Raw genomic sequence first — 23533 nt, forward strand, 5'->3', positions numbered from 1 at the left:
GCTTATCAGCCAGTATGGGCTACAGACGCCCAAGTATTACAGGTGTACAAACAAGAGTCTCTAGCAATTCCTCCTTCATTCTAGCTTTCCTCCTGCAGCAATTCCTTTTCTTCCCTGTAAAGGCACTTTCTATGTTCTATATCCTTATGCAGGGAAACAGTTCCAGTTTTCCATCCCAACAAACAGAACAGTCCCACAAATACACAACATTCAGAAGGAATTTTAATTAACAAAATGGTCCAGGAAAGGGGAGGGAGAACCCAAAAAACACAGGCCGTTGCATTTGAAAGGTTGCATGTCAGTCACTAGGTATGCCTGCAAGCCCATGCACAGGAAACCATTTGGACCTTTGTCAGTGCAGAACTAGTCTCAGCTTCCAGAACCACTTCTCTACTCCTTCCTTATATCAGCTAAATATTATATACATATATAAAAAAAATACAAACTTGGGTTTGTTATAAAGTGGCTTCTCTCTCTCCCCCTCCTATGCTTGCTTGGCACATGAACGCATGCAAAGCTAATAGGCTCTGAGGGCTGCACAAACAGCAGGTTTTGGCAACAAAAAAATAAACACAGCTAGAATAGATAAGCAAGATTAAAAGCCACTGAATTGAAAACCATATATTTTTCCAATTGTATAGAATTAGAACTACAGCTACGACTTAAAACTGTAAGAGTCTCATCCTCTCTCCCAACTCATGTCGAAGTTCATAGCAGCATAACACGAGATTCCTCTAGAAACATCAAGCCAGTGTTCTCTGCTTCAGGAGTGAGTTCACAGGTCAAAGTTCAGTCTGTCCGAAGGATCATGGGAGGGTGCTCACTGTCTTCATCCAATCTAAGTGAGTTAGTTTCATCTTCCAGGCAAACTCCACCCACGGCACCCAGGTCATCCGTATAGGCTGGAGAGAAAGGAACAAGTAGTTGGGGGGGGGGGATCAGCAGCACAAACTAAGGCTTGGACCCAAAGTGAATGATAAAAGCTGAAGTACCAGACATGACTTGCGACAGTTTCACCACCACCCTACGTTTGCTTTTATTATGACCATGTTTCTCCAAGCCAAGAGCAATTTATGATAAAAATTAAACTACTCTGCATGTGCGCAATGCATACCTGTGCTTCGGGCAGGTGGATGTTTTTCTTAATCTCCACCCATGCATTACAGCTGCAATGGCAGTACTGATGCTATACATGCAGACTGCTCTTCCTCTGCAGCTGAAGCACCAACCCAAGTGCCATACAGGGGTGGTAGAAGCTCCACTCAGTGAGCTACAGAATTAACCAAATTCTCATCCTCTCAATTTAACAGAGCAGCAAATCAGGCTAAGAGGTCACTGTTCCCATAAAGGGACAATAGGAGCACTTATCAACCTTGTTTAAAAAAGGGGGGGGGAGGAGGAGGATGACAACATGCTGTAATTCAGATGCTTTGCATGAGGTCTGGATGCAGAACTCCTCCATGAAATAATTGTGTTAGGGCACCTCAAGAACCACTGGGCAAGTAATGCAACTATCACTACAGTAATCAACCACAATTTGAGACAAAGATCTACTCAGAAAGTAGCAAAGATGAGTGATCCATCTATAGGAGGCTACTGTAGATCACAAGCGCTCTTTTCCCACTGCTCACCAGTGCTCCACATCACACCCGCAGTTATGAAAAGCTCAGTGTTGAAGTAGACGAGCTCACGCAGCCATCTAGAATGAAGCAATACGCAGAGGTGCTCTCTGCCCCATTTCCAGCCTTCTCCTTACCATGCCTTGTGGGTGAGGAAGGCACGTATGTACCTTTAGTCACAGCGGCACTGTATGTCTGCGCTACCAACGGCCGGTCGTGGGATGCAGACTCTAGAATTTCGTTGGCTGGCTCCATACTGCCGTCGAGCCTACCAAGCAGAGAGAGGTTAGCGGGAGAGGTGATCTGCCTGGGCATAATACAGCCTTAGTTGACAGCTACAGAAGAGTACCTCATTAGACATGCAAGAATAATACACATACACATGCAACAGGAGGAACTTGTTCCCTCCATTCCAGAGGACTGTCAGGAAGGCATCTGACAACACATCGTATGTAACACTGGAAACACATCAGCGACACGCTTGCCTCTGACATGGCATCAGAATCTAAATCCTAGTAGCTGATGCTATGAAGAAAAGACTCAAAACAAGAGAGTGCATGATTAAAAAAAACAATAGCCATTCCAATCAGCAATATTACAGATTGTGGACAGAGCTCAAGACAACAGAAGCAGTTGCTCCATACACGTATGCTAGAAAAACCCTCTAGTGAGGGTAGTAGAGCATTTCAGAGATTAAGAACTTGATAAAAACTTCCCTCTGAGACTTCACTTCATCTGCAAGTAAAACCAGAGGTCAGACCTTAAAATGTTCATATAAAGGTATGATTTCTGGACAGTATTATGGCTTGACGAAAGCTGCAAACCTGAATTATCATTATGAGTTGTTTGATTTTATGATTGATCATTTATGTAATCTGACTACATTACTCTACCTCTTCCTGCCAAACCTTATTAAAAAATAACAATGCCTTGTCACATTTTCCTGAAGTGTTCTACAGTCCTGCTACAGAACTTTAGTTGGCTGGCCTATATGCAAGGAAGTTTAATAAGGACACTGGTAGAGAGAAAATACAGACATTCACAGGCCAGATTCCCCTCTGAGAAGTCAGAGTAACATCTCTTCCTCATCTCTGTAACCGCTTCATTTATTGACAAAGCGGATGGTGTTGGATGTTTCAAGTTCTCATTTAAGTATCTCAAGTCAAACTGCCAAGTAAGAGGAAACAAGATTGCAGCTAACAGCAATTGATCCTTCACTGCAATCGGACAGTGTTAAGTTTCTGCTGGTAAAGCGGTGCTTAGTGTAGTAGATGCCAGGAAGGTGCAGGGGGATTCTGAAGTTACTCATTCATGTCAGAGGTCTGGAAAAAAAGATTAGTTTGAAGAAATGAGCTGCTCTAAGTTAAACTTTTGCAGAACAGCGCTAGGTCTAAGAACAAACTCGTTCTTGTGAAAAAATAAAACACAACAGACCTCATCTAATGTGGACTTACTTGTGCTGCTTCATTAGTGTGCACTCTCCTCCTTCTTGGGGGTCTAGGTTGTACATGTAGAGATATCCATCAGCAGCTCCCACCAATAAACGGGGGATCTTCTGGATTCTGGAAAGGTTATGGGGAGAGCAACAGATTAATAAGAACTTAAGTTTCATATCAGCATGCTCTCCTCCCCTCACATGATTTTATGCCATTATTTTCCACACACTGGCTTCTAGACAGGGAACATTGTTAACAGGCAGAGCACCTAGGAAAGAACTGTGTGTAAAAGGAAGTAAGGCATAACCACATTTTGGGCTAACGGGATGCCACAGGAATCAAGCAACTTACATATAAGCCAATAAAACAGCTTCAGAAGTTACCATCCTGTTACCGAGCTTTGTGCAACTCCAGATACAAATATTCTAACGGGAAGCATTTACTTATTTCAGAAACATTACAAGGCTTAATTGTTGCTTAAAGGGTGCTTTGAGATCGGAGAAGCGAGTAGACATGAAGTCTATTTAGCATAAAAACTACAGCCCTTCCCCCTCCCCCCCAAAAAAAGTTTGGTACCACTCAGCTTATTGCTTCAGTAGCCGTGTCAGTGGGACCTGCCTTCAGTGAGGACAGAATAAAGATTAGATTTAGTCCTCAAAATTAACTTTAATGAATGCTATGCTGTTTTATAGACAAGAATATTATGAACTTGATTTCAAAGACTTCTGTAATGGTTAGTCTGGATTGCCTAATTTTGCAGTTCACCAATACAACAGGGTGCCACTCCCCCAGCACTAATGGAAGCAAATGCCGTAAACCCGTGGGTCTGTTCTCAACAGTCTTCTTTCAAAATTAAGAGACATCTTTAAACAACTCTTAGAAATAGTCTATTCTCATCCAAATATTATGCCTTTCTCTCCTCCCCTCACAGGACTGTGAGGTGTTAGCTCTAACACATTGCTCTTTAATTGGAAGAGGCTTTGAAACGATTACAGGGGATCCACTGCTCTGCGTACTACAGTTCCGCTGGAGATGAGCTGATGTTCTACAGTGTCAGCATCTCCATAGCCCAACATGGCAGCCCAGCAGGGTGGTGAATTCAGGCCCAGTTTCTTTACTCACGTGGCAAGTGCACAGATGTTTTTGTGCCCACAGAATGGCAGACGGACTGTAGCAAAGGCTCTACCCTGGTTGAACATTTCTGTTACTTGAGAGGGCAGATAGCTTGTCGAGGCCATCAGCACTTTTCCAAAGTAACCTGTCCAGGTTGTAGGCTCTTCCTGAGGTCTACAAGTCAAAAGGGAAAAAAAGGATTGACTGTGCCTTCACATTAGAGAGAGGTGTGTAAACACTTTGAAGCATCTTTTTGTTTTTAAATACATTAAGCAGCTATTTGTTTCTCTTCAGAAATAACACCCTTGAGAACTCTAATGCACTCCATTTATGCTACAGGGCACAGTGTGTCCTACAATACCCTCGGCTGTTATTTAAGCATGTTTGATTGTAAACTGATACTTCTGCTTATAAAACTGCAATTTGTAAGGTTCATTATACAAGAGCAGTATCTACTGGGAAGTGCTACACTTCAAGATTTTATTCATTTGTTTATCACTAAGCAAATCATCGTTTCCAACAACTTCCACAGAAATTAAGTAAGACTGTCCTCTCAAATCATAAACAGGAACATTTACAACTTGGTGCCTTTTAAAGCCCCATAGGCAGCTGGAAGGCATTGCTGAGACAGCTCTTCCCGCATGGATGTCAGCAGAGGGGAAACACAAATATAATGGAAAAATGTTAAAACCGCTCTGCATTCCTCCGCCAAGGACGGCCAATTCATCTTCTGCAGAAATACCTTTTCTATTCACTAGGAGAATAGTACACAGCTCAGCTACAGTTGCTGATTCGTAAGTGACTTCTTATGCCCTTTATCTTACAGAAGTGTTCAAAAGAAGTCTGTCCACACTTTAGAGAACTCATCTTGTTGAGTATAATTTTAAAGCCTCTTCCTTGGGCGGGGAGGGGGAGGGGGGGGGAGGGAAGGAGGGGCGGAATATCTCGAAGGCACCTCTGAAACCTACTTTTCTTTCACAGTCTCAAGTTTGAAGATATGCACCGTCTCTGTGTTACTGGACGCAGACAGAAACATGCCATCCATGCTGAAAGCCAATGAACAGATGCTCACACACCTATGGGAAAAAGAAAGAAAAGAAAAACAATGAAACATTATTTTTGACATTTAGTACTGTACTGATTGGTGTAAGAAGAAAGCTAGCCTTAACTAACTCATGGGGATTTACTTAAATGAGACTTACTTCACCATTTTGGTAGGTAGGAGTCTTTCTACACATTCACCACTGAGGAGCTCCATAATGTTCACACAAACTGTTCTGCAAGAGCTGGGAGGAACAGTGGCTGTATGGTAGACTCACCTGCTCTGCTCCTGTCAGTGATTGCAGGTGACTTGCAATTAAGCCAAAGTATTTGGCTTTATTAATAATTAAGTAGATTTATTAGTCACTAGTGCTTTGCAAACACTTTCATAATAATAATGCTGAATTATTTGGTACTTCCTTAAAGTACTTCAGGAAGAAGATCCCTATTAATGATGTTCAACTCTGACGTATACCCGATACGGGGGTCAATTAGTAACAATCTGAATTTAGCCTTGCCTCTGTATAGAGTACAGCAGAACTACAGTGTTACTGCTACCACAAATCACAGTACCATTTCACAATGGCTATCAGTGATCTGAGCACTAGAAGGATTTAGAAGAGAGCAAGAGTATTAGATGTGCTGCCTCCAATTGTCATAAGAATACAATATATCCTACAAAAGGTGACCCACTTTAAACAACTTCCCTTGCCAATAAATTTTTAAAAGGCAAGAGGGAGTACAATTCTGACAGGATTGATCCGTAGAATAGTCAAGTCCAAAGGAGTGAAATTGGAAGACATTCAAGCTGAAACTGTTATAAGCGTACAAGCAGGGATGAACGAAGATGAAAACAGGCAAAAATCAGGATGCCAGCTCAATTGCAGAACATACGGGAGATCTACCGTAAGGAATGAGCTTTGGATAATTAGCCCAGTTGAACTTTACCTCTTCACTCCCCTTCGGAATTCAAAGAGTTTCTGTCCCTCTGGAATGGAAAACACTCTTATTACTGTCCCCTATAAAGAAAAAAAGAAAAAATTTTTCACTTCAAATTTGTTCATTGTATATTAGCTCCAGTGAGCAGAGTACAGCTACAAGCAGCAAACCATTTTGCTGTTAACGCCTATCACATACTAGCGTGAAATATTTATGGAGCTTGTTCGTAGGATGTGTTTGAGGAGTAGAGAAACAACAAGAGGTGGGAGCTACTAATGTAGAGAACAAGCTATGCATGAAGAACAGCCCTTCTTACTGTATTTGATCATGAAAATGACCACACTAGACAAGTACCACAAGTACAGTCCTCTGGATGTCTTTGTGCCTTTATCAGATACAATCAGTTACACCTTTAGGTTCTAAGCATACTACCCAAAGAGCAGAGGCTTCAGACCTTCCAGTTTACACAGTTTACATGGACCATTTGTCATTGTGTGCACAAGAGACTGGCAAGCTGCTTCTCTCTGACTTTAACTGTCTTGTTTTCATTAGGAAGACAGCATCAAAGCAAGACAACTAATTTCTAATAAGTATCCTGCACTAAAGGGAGAAACACTTAGAGGATTGCCCTGATCACAGCCAGATTAAAATGTATTTATTTAAATAACCTTATTAGCCAACATTTCACAGCATGGAAATTGTGTCCAATATCATTAACAGTTCTTAACTTAGATTTACCATTATAACTGTAAGCCTTCTTTTTTGGCACTTGCACGTGGAATTGTGCATGCTTAAACTTATTTAAAATGCTTAGAAACAAATTTCATTTGTCAATATCAAGTCAGGTCAATAAAACGCCACCTTACCTTTTCTGATGCAGTGGCAAGTTTAGTGCCACTCGCATCAAATGCCAAAGCAGCCAAGGGACTATCATGAGCTGGGATCATATTAGCAGCTCTCTGCAGGGGTGAATCAATAAAATATAGCCTTAGTACAGTACAGGTTAAAAGCTACATGTTTGCAGCCAAAGACTGCATATTTAAGAGCATTCAAGGCAAATATGGGTCTTACTTTCTGGACAACAGCTTCAATATTTGTTTCAGTAACTGCTAAGTAAAAGTACATAAAATTGTCACTGAGGCATGCGCATAGAGAGTACAAGCAGTAGAAGGATACTTAAAAGACAATTCAAATAGAAATTACTTTACTTTGCTCCACCAATTTGCCCAACTCGACTCATCAAATCTAATATTAGCATCTGTATTTTGTTTGCAGACGTTCTGTGAAGCCTAGCTATATGAGATACTGCAAACTGACGCAGAGGAACCTGAGTGTCTAGTAATCCTCTCTGAGCAAGTTAAGTCACTTCCAAAAACTGCATCTTTAGAAGTGGAAACAGCATTCACAAAGATGCTTACCAGATTGATGGTGTCAAAGACTTGCACTTCTCCAATAGTTGCACTGCCTGGATAGGCCAGGTAGCAGTTATCATTGTTTATTGATAAAGCACACAACCCTAGAAGAGAAGCAGGAACAGAATTAGAAAGAGGCAAATTCCAAGACTTATGCAGCAAAACCTTCCGATTCTGTGTTTGAATGTTACAAAGACAACTCAGGTTATCCTCACAAGGTATCAACAGAAACAGAACCAGGATGAGTAATCTCAGAGTCAACCTGCAACATATTCAACTATTTAATGTAAGTTAAAGTTTAATATAAAGTAGAAAAGGAAGAATACCAATAGAGCTCCAATAACCGATTAAGCAGTGGAACTTCCCACGTCTGCCATGACTCCTAAATCATTAGCCTGACAAAGCCTTTAATTATACCAAGTGCTGGCAAAATCCAGTTTTTATCTCTACCGCTTCTTTCTAACATTTCAACACATCCGCTCGGAGACTACAATACTAGTAAGATGCAGTTTACGGCAGAGTCTGCTATTTGTTCTCAAAAACCTCACCTGGCTTAAACGGGTAGGCTTTAAGACAACATTTATGCATTTGTTTATTTTACTTGTAAGTGGAATTAACAATGCTACAGTTCCCTGTAGGAAATGTCATGTGTTAACACAGAATGCACTTTTCAGAGTTAAGCTAGCTTCTAACAACATACATACCTGCGGGATTGGGAGGCGTCTCCCTGATTGTATGTAATACCTTCATGTCTCGTATGTTGTGTATATAAAGAGACTCTTCCAGACATACTATCAGCCTCTAGACAGGGGGAAAGAGGACAAAATGCTGACATCAAACTGGAGTTTATATTAATTTATCAATCCTAAAAAAATTGTATCAAAAAATGCAGTAGGTACCTTCCAGTCAAGAAAAGGTTGTACCCACCTGATGGGAAGAAATAAGAGTCTGATAGAAGATACACAAGATACACCTCTTGACAAGGCTTCAACAGCGCAATACTATACTCGGTCACTTGAACTGACCGGTGCACTTGACTTCTCTCAACCATGCTAGCGCAAATTGATTTAAATGAAAGTGATTTACATTACTAGTTTAAGTCAGCAAGCCAGAAACCTTCATTTAAAGCTATTTAATTCTTACTCTGTACCTTCCCGTATGTATTTCCCCCCCTCAAGAGGCCAATTCACATGTGGAAATAATTTTCTCCTTTGGCGAAACAGAAAAAACATACAAGACTTAAAACCATTTATAGAGCCTATACTTACTCATGATCATTTGCAAGGGGCTTTTTTTTTTTTTAAACTTTGATTAAGTTCAACATCTCATTTACACTTTTGTAGACTACATCTGGATGGCTCACAAGATGTTACTCATTTAATGCTACCTCACTGTGCCAGAAATCAAATTAGCCACTATTTTCCTTATGCTTTTAAACAGGAATCCCATCCTCCCATGCCTGATTTTTAGGGGGCAGGGATGGACACTAAAATTTTCTCCTTCAGAAGCTATTCCCTCTACTTTGAATGAACTGCCTGAAGACAGAGAAGTCTATTAGCCTGTTCTACAAATACAATGATTCAATAATAGGGCAACTATGGTTTCATGCATTTAAAAATTTCACTTGTTCAGTGATTTTTATTTTAATGTTTTTAAAAAGAATTCAGCAAATGGTATTAAAAAAAACCAAAAAGTAAATAGATAACAACTTTAAGTTTAGACCTGAACAGAAATTGCTGGTTTCACATACTTTCACATTTAGCATCACAGGATGATTCACACAGAGGGACCTCAGGAGGTCTCTAGTCCAACCTGCTACTCAAAGCTTGCCCAGCTTACTCAGGGCATTTTCCTCAGTAAATATATTAACATAGAACCAAAACTACTTTACCAAATGTGAGTAATGAGATGCCATATAGAAGCTACTGTTGGAAAAAGTACACATTAATTTCAAATAGCAATTCTGTCACCAAAGGCAGAGATATCAATCTGCAGAGAAAGTGCCAGGATGAGATGCACAACCCTTTCCCTCATTTTCACCTAGCCAAAACTACTACTCACCTGTCTATTGAGTTTGACAGCCAAGATGGTGTTGGAGTAACTGTAGTTGCATATCTCTGTCCCCTTCTTAAAGTGACAAACTTTCAGCTTGCGTGGAGCTTTAAGGCTAACTATGGCCACCAGACTACTGGAGAACAGCCTCTCCACAATGCACACATCTTCTGTGTCAGCTGAGGAATCACAATAACAAGGGCAAAATACAGAAGAATTCAGGGAAGAATAATTATGCACATCAACAGGAAATACTGTCTAAGAAAAATACAGTCTAACACCACAAACATTCTGCCACAGCAGCTCAGAGTCAAGGTGGGATGCATGACAGGTTTTTAAAGCAGAAAATCTATGCAGTGAATGCTGATTTACCAAGTATTTAGAAATATTTCCCCCTGCGCAAGTGTCATGCAAGTTTGTGCTTCAGAACACAGCATCTACTCCTCCCTGCCCAAGATCCCACAGAAAAAAAAACCCAAAGATACAAAAAATAGCAAATTGTCTAATTCCAGAATCTTTCAATCTTCTCTTAACTATACCAAAATCTAGGAAAGCAAAGGGGTTTTGGGGTTTTGGTTTTATTTTTGGGTGTGGTTTTTGCTTTGTTTTTAAAGCTGTACTATGCATGGAAGGGTTTTTGATGTGAGTTTCTGCACACCTCTCCATGAAGAAATAAAACTTACTGTACTCAAACTGGTAAACTCATTTGCTCTAAGATTGCTTCAGCCACTGATGCATTTGATGATAGTACAGTATTGAACCAAGCTGGCTGGAGTCCAAGCCCCACCACCAGTTGCCCTGGCACGTATGCTTCCCCCTCCCACTCCCTGAAGCTCCCCTCCAAAAGCCCCAGAGACATAGTGGATATAATTTTTACAGCAGGAGAAAGATGGAGAGTTTTACCACTCTCTGCAGCTCTCCCACAGCTATCGGCTACATCTGCCCTTCTGTTACAGAACTGAATCAAGACAAGCAACTTGAGTCTTTGGCCTTGATTCATTGAAACAACCAAACTTTTCAGAAGTCAGTATCTGGATTAGCTCAATGCTTAACACATTTCAAAGCATAAAATTACCAGTAAAAAAAAAAAAAAGCAGCTTGTTTCTAAAGACTTCTGTTTAGGCCAAGACACATTAACTAATTGGCAGTGTTCTTATCACCAATGACAGAAATTCCCTGAAAAAAGGTCTGTCCAACATTCGCAGCATATGACAATGTCATCACAGCGTGACATATCTGCTTTGAAAGTGCTTTTTCTGGGTAGTTATTTCAAGAAAAAGAACAGAAAATATTCAGTGGTCTACATTCTTCTGAGAGAAATAGCCTCCTTATAGAAACAGAGCACGTTTATACTAAATGTTTTCAGTGTTTCATGCAACATAATCAACTTTTATCTATATCTTGTGTTTAATACGGTACTTTTCCAGAGAAGACAAAACAGCTCACAGAGGCTTTGTAAAGTCAATTTCCTCACTTCTGCAACAGGGATAATGCATTTTAGCAATCGCTTTGTTGCCAAGAAATTGTTCTCCATTTTCCTGATGCGACACACAACACATGAAAAAGAAATACAAAAATCCACTTTAATAAATCTATGCATAGACTTTCAAATGCAGATGTCCATATTCCTTGAACCACACTAGTAACCTAAAAGATTCTCAAATATTTTACAGCACAGGTTATCAGCTTTCCATCTACACCTGGCATCCTTCATAGTAACAGCATCCTTTTGCAAGAATCAGAAGACCAGCGCACAGAGACCCAAAAAGCACAGCCTCTTTCCCCATTCAGGGACAACTGTGTTAAGACACAGCTTCTGGGATTTGTTACTCTTCCAGACAGGCAGGAGAACTGGTGTTTCAGAGGAACAGCAGAAGAGATTCAGCTGGAAGAAGTGCTGTCCTATTGCACTGATGGGAAGTGTAGGCAGCAGGGAAGGCACACAGGGAAGAGCACTATCAAGAACTGAACAGTCACAGACAGAAGGAAAATGCTTAAAATGTACAGACAATCCTTCAGTCTCACTGTAAAAAGACTTACTATAATACAGTTACCTGTAGAGAAAGGCTTTGTGATGGGCTTTTAATTAAATTCACTTTAAAAACAGAGGATGTATCTCTGTTCTTTTGTCTTCCCCTAACAGGAAGAAATGATAAAAATCTCTTCACAGCTGCCTAGTCATATATGCTTCCTAATGAGCAACCACTCAAGTAGAGTACCAGGCTATACTGCCCATCCTACATCCAGCTGACCTGAATTAACCATATGTTTAGAAGCACTAGTTAAGTCCCATAGCAATGCTGTTAAATTTTCTTTCCCTATTTGTATTTTCTCCTTTACACAAGTGAGCATTACCAGAAACTCAGATTCAAAATACATTAATAACAAGAACCACTGCAAAATGATTCAAGTATCAGCAGTGAGGGAAGAACAAGCAAATACATAATGAGATTACAGTTTCATAAACACAAGCTTGTAGCACCACAGACAAGAGCTGGTTAGAACCAGCTAGATTATGATCAGCTGTGCTTTTATTCTGTTTTTAATCCAAGAACATGTATGTTTAAGCATTCACTAAGCCTTAAAGCACCCTCCAATCTAGTCCTCATTTTTACCGGGGGGTGGTGGTGTGTGGGGTGTGTGTGGATATCAACTGAGCAGCGAGCTTGGGAATTTGTACAGGGTCACAGTAGAAGCCAGTGATGGGAGCAGACAAAGTAACCTCCCATTCTTTTCAGTTGTTCTCTCAAACACAAGACAGCTGGAGCATTTTCTAGTTTGCTTTAGACACCTACACAAGAACTGGCAGATCAATCTTACAGTGAGAGGGAGTGGTCCTTAAAAGTGTTCACTCAAAACAACATAAAGTCTTTAGACCCACTTAAACTAAATTGGGAGGCAGGAGGCACATGTTTGGGAGGCCTCAAGATACTTTTCCTTGCAGAAAGGAGGTACCCAATAGATAGGAGCTCTCCACCCCCCCATCAAGTTTTAAATGGGCATGGTTTGCAAGCCCAAGACTGAAAATTATTTAACTGCATACAAAAAATAGAGATCTCAAATATTTAGGTCTGCTGCAGACATTGTATGCCCACTGAGCAGAGGTCACAACATCAAATTTTCTACTAAATGCTACCTCACATTCTGTGCTCTGTATTTATGGACTTAACACTCATGGAAGAAAACTTAAAATATCAAAGAGGTTGAGCCAATATAGGCATCCCAGCACAGTTTGAAGACAAGACTGGAATCAGCAAGTCTCAATTCTAATCCCAGCTGCTTTATCAGTTTATTGCACCATTTTTGAGCAAGGTGCTTTATCCAATCTGTACTTTTTCTTTAAAGGACTACCTAGAAGCAGTCCTGCAAAGCTTAGTTCAGTCTCTCTCAGTATGTTTATTCAGTGTCCCATTTAGGAGGAGTCATCTTCACCGAGTCTCCCGGGGTGATATGAGGCCAGATACTGTAAGTGCCTAACATACTACAGAGGTCAGGTACCTAAACTCAACGGCATAAAATGGAATTCAAGCCACCGATTAACCAGTACAACCAGACCATGACTCAAAGAGGCAGACGGAGCTGCAACACAATTTAACCTGACCACAGGTGCCTAATTTCAACCTCACACTTCTCTCCATTGACTGTATACAGAATCAGGCTGCCACCACAGACAATAGGTGATCTGAATCACACACCATTTTCAAATTTAAGATGCCAGAGGGTCAGGTCACTTAGGGAATGGAGTCTGAAGACAACTCTGTTGTGGAGCATAGTACACCGGCATCCTACTATAAATGCTGACATCATAGCTGTTGGTACCATCTGCTCACATGGAGTTTACAAGAAAGCAAGGATACTCATGCATAGCATTCATAGTTTACTTGTTAGCACCTCAAAAAAGGGAAGTCTATGAACCACTGGCAAAACTGGGAATACCACTTCTCCCCCAAGCCTCCCACCATGCAACCTCATATTCTACTCAACTGTGACCAGTACTGAGAAGTTATGGGAATTTGGATTATTCACCCATTTGGATAAGTAAACCTGAAGCTATCACATTAAAAAGTATTTTTCTAAGAGCAAATGTTAGACTGAAAGATGAATCAAGGCTTTGTTTTCTTATCTGATAAATGTGTGTTAGTGGTTGCCTGCCCCAATAGCCAGTATAAAGACCCAAAAGAGACTCTATCAAACCAGTAAACTTTTTTTATGCCCAGCTGCTACATAACCTGGCCATTGGACATAAAATTAGAAAAGCAGAGTTCTCCTCATAGCTATTACCAAATTTCACAAGATACCAGCTAAATTTAAATACAGAACACTGACATACAAAACAATTGATTGCTGGCAGGGTAAAACTGTATTTGTGTGGCATTTCATCATACACTTAAGGTTCCTCTTATGCCAATTTCAAACAAACTTTACATTTCATATAAAAAAATGAAACATGTCTTATTCTTCCCAGATTAAGCCAACTGATGGGACAAAAAAAAAAAATGAAACAGGAAAAAAGATACTCACTGCATTCATAGATCTGCTCTAATTTGTCCACAGAAGAAAGAGAGAAGAATTTGTAGCCTGATTTACTGCCAACTGCAAGGGATCTGAAAAAGAAACAAGCAGGTCAGGAACATAAACAAAGTCAGCCTTGACTACCCTTGGACAGATTCTTATCCTATTCTAAAACTCCAGTTGGGTTAGCTCAGTAAGAAGAGCAATACACAGCTTGACCAAAGGAGCCACAATCGACACAGATAGCTTAGTCAACTCTGAAAAGGCCAAATAGCTTCAGAATTACCCCAGGTGTAGAATCCTGCTTCACATTTTATGCAATGAGAGTTCACAGCTTAATGCAAGCCTACTGCCTAGTTCATACTCATGATTTCTCCACACAAACTAAAAGCTTTAGTGTGGAGGAAAGATGATGACTTGAATAGTGTAATGCAAACCAATTACATCATTGCCTCATCATTAGAGGTGACCTCCAAGACCTTTTAAACTGTGCTGTCTGGGGATTTTTGCTCTTTATACTGCAACCTTCCCCAACCACCCCAAAAGAGCTTTCATATTAAAAAAAAAAAAATAAAAAGGAATTAAAGACTGCCAACTCTAATTTTCTCCGGTTTTATTTGATGGTATTCTAGCACCTCCAAAGAACATTGTTAGATCTCAGTCTTACAAATACTCATGCCGAATCTTTGATCAAGGGCGCCCTCTTAGAAACGCCGGTCACTGATGTTAAACAGATTTTAACAATAGAAGAACATTTAAAAAAAACAACTACAAACCCTTCTTTCCTCCATTACTCAACTTTCACACTTAGCTCACAGTCCATTTAATTGCTTTTCCAGTCAGAGTCAAAGGCAGGTCTTAAATTTTAAGCTAGAAAAACCTTTAGGCTTGTCTTGCAGGTCTTTACACATCAAGGCAGCAGACAATGGCACATTCTTATTTTCCCCTCCCCGTGCAGAGGATGATTTTAGGCCACAGAAAATTAACAGTCAATACAGTTGTGTAGAAGTGTATTAGTATGCTTATAGTTCATATGTTTCTTACTGCCAGGACACATGGAGAAAAAATGAATTAAATTCCAATAAAATGTATTTCGATATGCCGAACTGTGGCAAGTCATTCAATATAAGGCTCAAACCCAACCCTGCTGTCAGCCTGCCAAAATGCCCTCCTGAACTCAGCAAGATGATTCTCTGTAATTCAGATGCAACAACAATTAGTTCTGCATGTAGAATATAATACAGATTCCTGTATTTCTTGCTCTTTCTGTATTTTCCTCTCATGGCTCCAAAGTGAGCCCTTTTTAAACTTCAAGGTACCCAAAAGATTAAAAATTACCCCTCAAATGGCTCACCCTCTGAAATTAAGATCCCAAGCTATAAAAATCAACTTCTGTATGATGGTATGACCTTCTCTTCTAGAAAAGAAAGAATTCAACCTGCACAGTCTGGTTAAGAAATTGTATTTGAGAAAGTTTAAACCTTCAAATTAAAATATGCACCACCCAGGCAAGAGATATAAGCCTCTCCACATTCAATAACCAAGATATTAAAAAAAGCATACTAGGCTTAGAGACAGAGAAGCATCTATAAAACAAAGTTTTGTTGCTGCTCCTCTAAGTCACCTTAGAAATACCGAGTTTAATTTTACTTCAGACAAAATCAGTATGTTCAGCAGACTATATCTGGTTAGTCAAGGACGCTTCAGTGTTTTTCCTCAATTACTTTTGGACAACTCAATGACAATCCAAATTCTGTGAAAAAATATGAAACTGATTTAGAAAAAAAAGTTATGAGTTAGCTTTTCTTAGATAATATACTGCTTCCCTCAAAAGAAAGTTTAACAAAGAATTACATTAAAACTGTCACTTCACAAGGTAAACAAGCACTCAACTGAGTTAAAAATAAATGGTCACAAGACTCCTTGCAATATAAACGATCTACAAAAGACACAGAATGATTTCTTCTCGGAGGATTCCACATCACAGCTATTTGTGAGTGTACTACTAGGTGGAATTGATTCCTGTATTGTACTTACAGCTTTAAATACAGAATATTGCTGTATCACTGTTTTACTATCACTGAAATCAGTAAGCAAGACCATTTTTCTTGTCCTACTGACTACCTATACCTCATTTAAATAAGCTTTAGACAATGGTGAAAGCAAGTTGTATACATGATAAAAATCATTAGACCAAGTAGACCCAAAATGAAGAAGCACAGAACAGACCTTTCCACCCATGGCAACTGCTTTTTGTTATTTCTTTCAGGATCAAGGTGCTGAAGTCACAAGTCATTTGCTTACACAGAACAGCTCGGGTCGGTATAATTAAACCCATTTCAGTATACAAGCATAACTGCAAAGCAACCCATTTTTCTTCTAGAAGAACACTCTCGGTTTTGGAAGGTCTGGGTTTGTTTGGTTTTTCTAAAATGTACTCTCAAATTACTGCTTACGAAACTATTGGAAAAAGGCTTTTTAAATGTAATAAGAGAACTCACTAGGCTGAGTTATACCAGCATAATCATAATGATTTAAATCCCCCATCTTCCCCCACACCGATATTACAGTTAAGCCCCTAAGACACCTGATAGCTATCTAAATGACCAAATCCCACAAAACAAGTATCTAGCCAAAATTACCTCACCTCCAAAAAAATGTGCAAGCATATGGAGAAGAAATATGATCAATAAGCCATTCGGCTATCGCTCAAATAGACAGCGGCCAACAAGAAGCTACTGCAGTTTATCAGAAGCTCCTTTTACAATATGGTTGTTACCCTTTATTATCACCAATTTTCAGAAGCCGATGAGAGACTGAAATTGAAAATAAAATCAATATCCAAAAATTGCCTTTTTTCTTCTAACATTATGCTACACACAGGTGGTTTTTTTAGCTCTATTATGTGTAGCTTCTATTACACACCTTAGATTGTAGGCTTTGAGCTATTTCTTCATCAAGGTTGTCTGCTCAGTACAAGATTACCAATATAACCATGATTTATGAAAGTGCGTTTACCCACTTTTTCCAAAGATAATACTGTACTCTAACCCAAGACTACATAAAATCTTAAGAGTATTTTCAAGAGCAGCTGTCATAAATAATTAAAACTAACCTCATCAAGCAAGCAGTGTTGCGAGATGTTTCACACACTCATTTCAAGATGCTGACATTCACTGTAAGTGCACTCACCTCAAGTGGGAAATCAGCTGGTTCAATCTCTCTGGCTCTTTAGAAACAAGTTTTTTCAGATGGGTTAGAGTCTTACAGGTTCTCTTTTGCTTCTTTACTACACATACAGAAGGAAGAAAACCAGTTTTTCCCTTTCCGTATCATAGGGGACCTTAACTATTAATCAGAAATATTCTACATTAATCAGAAAGAACCTCCTAAGGGCAGCTCTCTCAGATTAAAATCAATTGCAGCTGCAGTATAAACACAACTCCAGAAGTCATTACTATTTTAAATAACTGGTTAATTAACTCTACTTTCATTTTAGCATTATACTAATGCTCCACCTCATTTCAAAACCAATTTAAGTTCCCAAAGACAAAACATCTTGTGAACAAAGGCTTATGATGAAAAGGAGGAAAATAAGAGGGGGGGGGGAAATAATAATAAAATAAAATTAAAAAAATCAATGAAATGATACAAGAAGAGAATCACTAAAGAAACTTGCTTTATTTCCCCCTCCCAAATGTCTGCCAAAACTGAAGTTGTAATGTCTCACAGACATGTCTTAAAAGAAAGGTCAAGAATGTCATTATTTGGACAAGAGCTAAATACAAAACTTGTATGTTCAACAGATCTGTCAGTAAGACTAACAACCCACAGGACATTTTTCCCATTGTTCTTATACTAAAATAAAACACAAACTTAAATCTGCTACAGCAAAAGGAGCCCACTCTTGCTCACCACCTAACATGCAGCAATTGGCTGGGACATCAGGAACGTCACAATCCAAGTAAATATAACTACTCATAGGCCAAATTCCCAACCAAACTGTCACACACTGAGGAACCGTTCCTCTGGTCCAGGTTCATCAACGCAGGCCCACATCAGCTGCTAGCTCCACTGCAACAACAGCAAGTAACGCTACATATGACTGCTTCTCTCAGCTATCCTCCCTGAGCATGAGAGCTATGCGATTGCTCTTTCTTTCCTTTTATTTTTTTTGGTTTAGCTTTAAAACCTCGTTGGAATAAAGAGTTCTCTTGTCCTCAAGGATCACAGGTGAACGACACCTGAGCCTAGGAAAGACAAAGGCAGAGGAGCGAATGCTCAGCACCTAACCCTTGTTCCTCTCACCGCAGATAATTTACTACAGAGATACAAACATCACATGGTAAAGGAATTATAATACAGCTTCTGCAACACGAAGCAAGCCACACAACTTTAGAACTACAAGCATTTGCTCAGAACATAGAAGCTAACTTATTTATTTGGGGAAAAAAGGACAGAGTTAAACAAAAAAAAAAAGAGAGATACATGAACAGACACCTGTCACACATAACACCATACATAAATGAAAGCTGAGACTAAAGACGACCTTGCAAATAAGGTATGCACCAGTGTTTTCATTAGAAATCCAGATGCAAGGCTTTGTTTTGTCGTTTCATCAGGAGTCTGTTTTCAAAACTACAGCAACTAATTTGTTTCCAAGTGTTGTCACTTGATTACTTATTTTTAAAAAGGTGACTAAGACTTCTCTACAGTCTGTCAACTTGCATTATTTCAAAAGTAGGTTCTTTGGGTGGTGATTTGTTTGGTTTTGTTTTTAAATAAATTGAATCTGAAGACCATAGAAGTTAATTTTTAAGTTCTTCCAAAAGAATTTCTCTGGGAATATTTGTGTTACAAGTTAAAGACAAAATTTTACCTATTTTATAAATACATGCAAACTTCGAGATCTTGAAGTTATGCTTTGGGTAAAAACTTACATACTTCTATTATTATGCATTTCCCTTATGGGTTTTAAAGCTTGTCTGAGTTTGTGAGATGAGTTTAATTTCATAAATGTATCCGTGCTCAGTTCTAGTAGTTTTCCCAGAAGTAATACAGCACTCAGATTTAAGTGGTACTTCTTACCAAATAAATATTGTTAAAGATTTCTAATTACTAAAACATACCTAGCACCGAGGTCAGCTACAAGCTTCCACTGCACGGTTTTGCTGGAATACCTGAATTCCAATCGGTTACTTCAATATTATCTGCAGGCTGGAGCTTCTGCCCCCCCAATCAGAGAATGCCAGTCATGCTAAGTTGCGCAATGATTGATTCACTAGGGAAAAGGGCCAGGTCCAACACAGGCACACTAACATCTTCTGAAAATTACCTTCTCCATGTTTTAACTTAATGAAAACATATTATATCAAAGAGAACCCACAAACCAACCACTTCTGCTGCATTGTAGGTGGAGTGTTTTCAGGCAGAGTTCCAGTCCCAGCCAGTAATTCAAAACTCTCATGTAAATAAAGCTTAGGGCAATAAGGAATAAAGAAGCAAGACGACACTTGCAGTAACGTAGATACTATTCCAAGAGACACTGTCACTACGTACAACATCCATGAATGAACATTTAAAAAAGTTAAGTCTGGAAAAAAACCCAACTAAAAGATAGAGGATATCGGCTTTAGTCACCAGGGATTGCAACAGCAACTTCTATGTTGACAGCATTTTCTAACTACCAGCAATCCAACTTCCCAAGACTAAAAGCACCACGAAGCTTGTCACCTTCCTACAGCAGACAAAAATTAACTACTGATCCTTCATAAAGCCTAGGAAAAGTTAACCCAATACCTATTTTTACTAGCAACAAGTACCATCTTTTCCTAATACAGGGCAATTGGCTCTTGCTGTCTAGGTAAGCAGGACACCTTTGAGCATGAGTGGGACTGGCACCTTGTTAAGTTCAAGGTAAAAGCTTAAAATGTAATAACGACAATGCACCCAGGTCATTTATTTTCCAGTTTTGCCTGTCAGCAATTTTTCTAATTACTGAAGCACACCTTAAAGCATGATGCGAGCTCTACTGACTGGGAAGACATAAACAAAACTGTCTTTCATATACTGGCTGAAAGAACATGCGTTTGTTTACCTTGTCTGTCTGGAAAATTACTCCAGTTACTGGTAATATAAGTTGAAAATAAGCAAGTTTTCTGAGGCCCAGCACGGGAAAGTGTAATTCATTCCTAATAAGTTCTTTTCAGCTCTTCTCATGCAGTAAGTGGTAACGATCTAGATATCTAGAATAGTATACTAATAAACCCAGAGAGCTGACTTCTTGTTTCTCCATTCAAACAAGAAACTAACTTTTTTTTCTACCTGTGATTTTTCTTAAAGTTTATTTGATAAGTAACTTACACAACCACTAAGTTCTACTCAGTTTAAAAACTAGAATGCAACTTGGTTTTCTGGGTCACTTACCACATCAGACAAGTGTTTTAGTAAGCTGCTTGCAAAAACATCTGCAAGACTTATTGTTCTATACTTACTATTTTTCTTGGAGAGATTTATTTTGAGACGCTATTAGAAATAAGGGATACTTATTTCACATCATCTAATTTATCTGAAAGTGGCCTATTATTCTCATAAATTCGAGACAAAAAAAAAGTACCAACAGGAGATTTTTTCTATTTATGTAATTTCTATAATGGATAACTGAAAATGCAAAAATATGCCAAGATGACAAGAAAGGCTTTGTATTCCAAGCCTCTGAATTACAAAGATATATAGGCCAGGTCTGTCTCACATAAAAAGATAAATCTAATCACCACCAAAATTCCCTTGTCAGAAATGGGAAAAGTAGCAGAGTAGCATGCACAGTTGAGGATTAGCAAGGAAGAAATCATTAGCCACTTGTCCCTTTCACATGCCTCCCATAAACTCAAAGTTAAAAAGGAATTCCGCTTTACTCTTCCTTGAAGAAAGATTTCAAGGTGTACAAGCTGAAGACCACCTAGATAAGGCTATATTACATTTGCTTTCTTCTTACTTCTGTCTTGTTTTTTTTCCTCAAGTCAAACCTGCAGCTCTCTTCTTCAGAATAAGTGTTTTTTGTCATAGCTTGATGATCTTTTAAATTTATCCAGCTCTCCACAAAGCTAAGGTACAACAGAAAACAGGCAGTTGCTTTAAGGAACGAGAAATAGTAAAGCTTTTAGATCACCAAGTTGGACAGCACAGTTTAAAACCTTACATATATTTGTTTTTAAGTTAAGCTACTTTATAACCTTAGGTATAAGGTTTATCGTCTTTATAAACTGCAAAAGAAAGAGGTGATAGATTTCCTAGTTATTATGACTTGGTTTATCTAGCGATAAAAATGGATGGTATCTGAGCAAAACACAGGCATGTTTTATATGCACAATGGGAGCACAAGATCTATATGGTACTCAATGGGAAAACATGAAAAGCAGTTGCAAAAGTCTTTGGCTGGAATCGATATACGGATAATGATTTACTTACAAATACATAGAAGACTGCTGCTCTCCCCCACACATTTAGAAAGTTATTTACTGTGAAAGTCTCTTGTCTCAAGCCTATGCAGCTCCACTTGTCCCTCTCTTCACCCCCAAAAAAGCCACAAAAGCAAACAGAGTATTTCCTTCTGCAATGTGACCTTTCTCCTCAATCTTGGCAGTCACCATAATTTTATTGTCTTCCCAATTCCCATACGCTACAGTATATGCTGAAGACAGTCAGAGATCTCTTGTGAGGGCAAGACATCGTTTCTTGCAAAACGAACAAATAAGTCATTAAAAGAAAAAAATACCACTACACACATGGATTATGCTCTGTGATGTCAACCTGAGATCATTTCCTCTTACTCACTTCCTGAAACAGAACTCCTTTCTCAAGTACAAGTTCTTTCAGTTATTGGCCCCAGTTTCATCTCTCAGGCATTTAAGACAGTCGAATCCTTCTTTAAAGGATCTTTAGTGCTCTAATTCCAACTACTAGGGATTTCTTAAATTGAAAAATATTGCTTTTTTAATACCCCATATAAAAACTAATATCCATTCATTGATCTAAATATGCTACAACCATTAAATAACTGCAAGATGTGCAGCATGAACTATCTGACCCTTTCTACAGCTGAAATGCAAGTAATTGTGATTTTGAGGACTATGTGGGAAAGGCCTTTTTCAAAATCAAAAGCAGCATGGGCTCATAAAAATACCTTTAAGCCTAAGACACACTGCTTCAACACAGACAACAGGTGAAAACGAAAAGGCTGTATGAAAAGATAGCTATAACAAGCTTTCGGACAAAGTATTTGCAGCACCGGGAAGACTTCAGTCTTCACATTATCTTAGTCTCTCCTAAAGGCTGGACATCATCAAGAAGCAGAAAGAGCCCTCTCTCCCTTTCCCAAAGCAACAGTGAGCAATACCTTGCAAGTACAAGAAGAAAAAGCTCCCCAGGGCAACAACCTGGTGGAGGGAGAAGGCAACGTGCTGCAACCACATCTCAAGCAGCCCATTAGCCCTCTGCTGCATGCCCCTGTGAGGGCGGCCCTGCACTCTGCAGATCCACACACAAGCGAGAGGGGAGAGGGAAGCTATTCCCAGCTCTCCTCACTGCAGGGGTGAGTGGGACCCCAGCCCGCCCCCTGCAGCAGCGAGGGCAGAGGCTGTAGAGGGGCAGAGAGAAGTGGGGGTCCCCGCCACGCCACCCCCCCCCACCCAGGCCTCCTCAGGGCCGTGGCCCTCGCACGGGCCCACTGCCCATGTCCAGGCCGCCCCCGCCTTAGGCCAGGCTCCCCCCGCTCAGGCCGACCCCCCCTTCCCTTCAGGCCGGCCTCCCCCCGCCTTAGGCCGGACCCCTCCCCTCACCCTTAGGCCAGACCACCCCCCGCTTAGGCCGGGCTCCCTGCCCACTCCTTGACCCTTCTTCAGGCCGGGCTCCCGGGCTCCCCGCCCCCTCCTTAGGCCGGACCCCCACTCAGGCCGGGCTCCCCCTCTTCCCCCTTAGACCTGACTCCCACTCAGGCCGAGTTCTCCCCCCTCCTCAGGCCAGGCGCCGCCCCCTTACGTGTTGTCCTGGTTGAAGTTGGCGAAGAGCAGATGGCCGCTGCCGGCGTCGCCGCTCTGACTGGCCAAGTTCATGGCGGGACGGGCCTCGCCACCCCCGTCCGGCGGGGGGGGCGGAACGGGACGGGACACAGGGGAGTGGGACTGGAACACACCTCCAGCAGGCAGCAAACCTCAGCCCCGACAGCCGCGGCCCCCGCCGCGCACCCGCGGCCTCCTCATCCCCGCCGGCCCCTTGTTTACGCCGCGGGAGGCGGAGCGGGCCCGCGCCTGCGCCGCCCCGCCCTCCTCCCGGCCACCGTACCGCCGGCGCCGCGCACGAGCCCGCCCCGCGCGGTGGGAGGGGCCGCGCATGCGCTCCGGGAGTGGCGCCG

General features: G+C 40.5%; 1 protein-coding gene across 6 annotated transcripts; it reads right to left on the minus strand.

The window, feature by feature from the left end:
* Nucleotides 1–204: 204 nt before the first annotated feature.
* Nucleotides 205–23456, minus strand: WIPI2 (WD repeat domain, phosphoinositide interacting 2). Of its 6 annotated transcripts, XM_075104835.1 has the most exons (14): nt 23161–23404; nt 17317–17413; nt 14134–14216; nt 11059–11150; nt 9622–9791; nt 8265–8361; nt 7567–7664; nt 7015–7107; nt 6158–6228; nt 5137–5244; nt 4178–4342; nt 3074–3181; nt 1757–1887; nt 205–902 (listed from the first exon to the last, which is right to left on the minus strand). In XM_075104835.1, the coding sequence occupies exons 3-14, from the start codon at nt 14136–14138 to the stop codon at nt 790–792; spliced, it is 1251 nt and encodes a 416-aa protein (XP_074960936.1). In that variant the 5' UTR covers nt 14139–14216; nt 17317–17413; nt 23161–23404; the 3' UTR covers nt 205–789. The 6 variants fall into 6 exon arrangements, with proteins under 6 accessions (XP_074960936.1, XP_074960935.1, XP_074960938.1 ...); XM_075104834.1 differs by lacking the exon at nt 17317–17413 and having other exon boundaries at nt 23161–23436; XM_075104837.1 differs by lacking the exon at nt 11059–11150 and having other exon boundaries at nt 23161–23436.
* Nucleotides 23457–23533: the final 77 nt, after the last annotated feature.

Source organism: Phalacrocorax aristotelis, chromosome 10 (genome assembly GCF_949628215.1).
Source record: "Phalacrocorax aristotelis chromosome 10, bGulAri2.1, whole genome shotgun sequence".
NCBI classification, from domain to species: domain Eukaryota; kingdom Metazoa; phylum Chordata; class Aves; order Suliformes; family Phalacrocoracidae; genus Phalacrocorax; species Phalacrocorax aristotelis.